Source organism: Volvox carteri (genome assembly GCF_000143455.1).
Source record: "Volvox carteri f. nagariensis unplaced genomic scaffold VOLCAscaffold_109, whole genome shotgun sequence".
Classification (NCBI taxonomy): Eukaryota; Viridiplantae; Chlorophyta; class Chlorophyceae; order Chlamydomonadales; family Volvocaceae; genus Volvox; species Volvox carteri.
Genome location: NW_003307652.1, coordinates 223,181 through 226,975, shown reverse-complemented (window position 1 = coordinate 226,975; position 3,795 = coordinate 223,181). Strand labels below are relative to the sequence as shown.

Here is a 3,795-nt window from a genome sequence, read left to right as displayed (position 1 = left end):
TCGTGTCGTCTGCGGCCGCCATTTGTACAGAGGGGAGAACACGCAACTCTCAGTCGAGGTATCTTCTATTGACTCTTTTCGGGGGGCTTTGGGCGAGAAATTTGTGTAGGCCAACATGCTAAAGCCTAAGCGATGATGACGATGCTGCTGCTGCTGACGGTTTAGCTAGGGCGTCGGGCGGCCAATGGGCGTAGTGTACATTTGTATATATGTTTGTATGCCCGGTGCGTTGATGTCGTCGGAGCATTCAGTTATGTATGTCCGTTATGTGGGTACGTTGGGGCCCCTTTGGGGAAAACCCATGACCCTGGTAGTCATGCATAATTTCTGCCTTTGGAATATGCCCTGCCGTTTTTGCATTTGGTTTTGCATTACTTTGGACTGCGCTGCCTCTAAGTAGTTATGGATGGCAATCGCCCAGGAGGTGCCTAGGGCTTGCCCGCCTGCAGCCGCCGAACGCTAAACGCGGGGTAGATCTGTGATTACTTGTTTCGTTAGTTGCAGGACAAGCTGGGGGGGTCGAGCGTGTTTGGGACCTGAAGAGCAGTCGAGCGCTTTAACTGTCGGGTCGGTTTGGTATGCCGTGCTGGCGACTTGAAGCAGGGGGGATGAAAGGTGCTGGCTCCGATAGCGGAGCCCTGTATGACCACCTCACAACTACATTGTAACTGATGTTTCAGTAACTGATCAACGCGTTCGACAGCTTGGACGCGTCCTAAAAAGAAAAGGAGACCTTATTTACATCAAACGCTGGCATCCAACATGTTAAGCAACCAAGCACGGCGACCAGTGCGAAGGCGCGGTTGGCAACAAGCCGAGGAAGTAAACTGTAAATGTTTAAAACTCACTTTTTAGGACATTTCTGTTACGCCGCTGTCACAAAAACTGCTAGTTATATGGAGTGGCCTGTTCTGACCCAGTGTACTGCACGAGCATCTGCAGCGGTGGTTAATCCTCAGCTTCACGCGGAAAATCATATGTCTTACTGAACCTGCTAGAATTGTAAGCTGAAAAGGTCGAAGTACCATGTCACCTGATGTTGTCCTGGAGCTCCAAACTGCGCCGAAGGACGCATTGCTGATAAGTGCCGATTCACACAAAGCTTTCAACTTTAGCCCAAATTTTGCTTTACATGCTATGAAATACGACGATCCTTCCAGCTCCGGTGGACTGTAAGCTGAAAGTCATCTCCGACAGTGCTCGGCGAGCTCCCTGGGCTTTCCGTGAGGTGTGAAGTGTATAAAGCTTTCTTCCAGACTATGGGTTGCGGGGCCTCTGCTGCGAGGGTGCCTTCTGTTTCGGCCTTAGACCCAGGTGTGTTATGAAAGCGGGGCGAATGTCGGCAGGGCCCGGACGGCGCATCTCCTCTGTAGTATTTTCATTAATAAATGAAGCTACGTATGCGTCTTTGAGGTTTGGATTTGTTCCTGGTGCCCCGGCAGGCGAACTACGCGACCAATCGCTGCCGAACAGTGTCATCCTGCAAGAGGGCGTTGCAAAGGCAGGCCAAAGGGACCCGGAAGCGCACAAAAGGAAGATTTCAAAAGAGGAAGGCGGAAACCAAAAAGGGAGGCAATCCGCCGGACCCGAGTTGAGCCAAAGCGAAGAACAACAGGCACCAGTAGCCAACCCAACATTTGAGCCGTCCACAGCAACATATCCGAAGAAACCAACCCAGGAACAATCGGCTCCGGAACCTGTCCAGGAGCCGCCTGAGCTGTTCGGATCTTCCAGCAGCGGAAAGGTTGCAGATCTACTGCAGGATCCAATCCCGGCGCCATTATCCCAGCGGCAGGACGCAGACTGCAAAACACAGGATCCGGAAGTCAATCTCCCTCAGTGCCGCGATCTAGGATTTGAATCTCCTGAAGGTCAGGATCCGGATTCGCTTCAGCAGCAGCTTGAACCTCTTCAGGATCTGCAGCTGGGCTCTACCGGCGCTGGCGAGGACGTTCCCAACGACGCAGCAGTTGCCGGTGCACCAGCACAGGCTTTAGTAGCAGCGCCAGCCACAGTCGAGGACGACACTCGGGTAGCAGATAGCTGGGCATCGTCACCAGCTCCTCCATCCTCGCCCCAATCAGTTCCAAACACAGCACCACAAACACCACCAGCAACAACAGCAACAACCGAACACCCCGGAGAGGAGCAGCGCAAGGAAGGTGAATCCGGCGACCAATACCCTGACAACCAAACGCTGAAAAACGACGAACTTCCAGTGGACGGCGAACCACCTGTCAACGACCAACTTCCTGATAGCAACCAACCACCCGGAAGCACCATGGGAAATCCCGAACCGGGCGCCAAGGCCGGTATCCCCGCTAGGGCCATCGCAAGTTATCCATCCGCCTCCTCCTCCTCAGCAGCAGGATCTTCCTCCAGCAGGACGGCACCCTCATCCACCGGTGTGTCCAAAACACCCCCGTCGTTCTCCGTGTCTCCCCAGAAGAAAACACCAGACGTTTCCAAGCAGTCACCGTCGGCATCAAAGCTGTCCGCCAAGGGCGGCGGAGGGCAGCAGGCCGCACCTGTTTCATTGACGTCACAATCATCATCACGACAACAACCAGCAGCAGCGCGTGGTGTCAAGCCGGCGGCCGCCGCCACATCCCAGGCTGCTGTTAGACAGCAGCATCAACCGCAACAACAGATGCAACTGAAACTACCACCGACAACACAGCAGCAGCAGCAGACACAGCAGCAACAGACACAGCAGACACAGCAGCAGCAACTCCAGCAGCAGCAGCAGCAGCAGAAGCCTCCCCAACAACCCCGTATGGTCGACTGCGCCGTCTCGTTGCAATTCCTTATCGAGTTCTGCGCCGGTGTCCCCGAGGTGAGCCCCCGGGTGGCCAGATCAATCAGCACCCGGGAAGTACAGGCCAGCAGCTACCAGCGTTAAAATCTGGCCTGCCTGTAGCAGATATGTCCTAATTAGGCTATACGGAGTCCTAAACCTAAACCTAAACCAAACCTTGCGCTGTGGCTCATCTTCTATCGCGTTATGAAGGCGGTTATGTCGCATTGCAGTGCGGGGGCATGCCTTGCGGGGGAAGTCACCTCGTGTCACCGCCATCTGCGGTGCGGTGGAGACGGGCGGGGCCAGGAAAGCTTGGGAAAGCATTAGATTTGGCTTTTAAAATTTCGCCGATTCGGGAATTGATCAAAATACGACCGGCGATCGTTGCACCGTGCGTTGGCGAGCCTGGCCGCTTAGTTTCACATGTTGTTGTTACATATATGTACATGATGATATCTAGCGGCGATGTACGTTATTAAAGTACCATGGTATTTGTGGTGTTTGTTGTGGTGGTTGTGGTTGTGTTTCCTGATCAGGACATGCCCACTTGGAAGGTGGTGACGGATATAATTGTCCCCAGAACTCGAGAGCGGCAGTGTCGCTACGTGGAGGTCATTGAGCCACGTTACGTGGGGCCCTGTGACTACTTCATCAGCCACAGGTATGTATGTGGGTCGGTGGGTCGGTGGGTCGGTGGCAGCTTGCTTGGTTGCATTTTGGTTGGCTGTAGTTTGGTTGGTTGCAGTTTGGTTGGCTGTAGTTTGATTGGTTGATTGCAACTTGGTCGGGATCCGCGGTCAGGACGTACATGCGGTACATGCGGTACATGCCCCCGGGAAGACGGGTGTGTTTCACGGGTTTGTGTTTTTTGGGGGTGTGGGGGGTTGCATGAGGGGGAGTTGCATGGGTCGGCGGGTCGGGAGATGAACGGGTGCGTGGACAGGTGCTAACTTGGCGGGTTTTACTTCAGGTGCAGGTGCTGGCATGTCTGCGGT

At 54.3% G+C, this 3,795-nt stretch overlaps 1 protein-coding gene across 1 annotated transcript in view; it reads left to right on the top strand.

Annotated features, from left to right (window-relative positions):
* Positions 1 to 1,259: 1,259 nt before the first annotated feature.
* VOLCADRAFT_100240 (uncharacterized protein) overlaps positions 1,260 to 3,795 on the top strand; it is a gene marked incomplete at both ends in the record, with an annotated part of 15,124 nt that continues 12,588 nt past the window's right edge. Inside the window, 3 exons of the mRNA XM_002958868.1 lie at positions 1,260 to 1,314; positions 1,443 to 2,836; positions 3,337 to 3,461. Of these exons, the coding sequence (XP_002958914.1) occupies positions 1,260 to 1,314; positions 1,443 to 2,836; positions 3,337 to 3,461 (1,574 nt within the window). The remainder of the gene's footprint in view (positions 1,315 to 1,442; positions 2,837 to 3,336; positions 3,462 to 3,795) is intronic.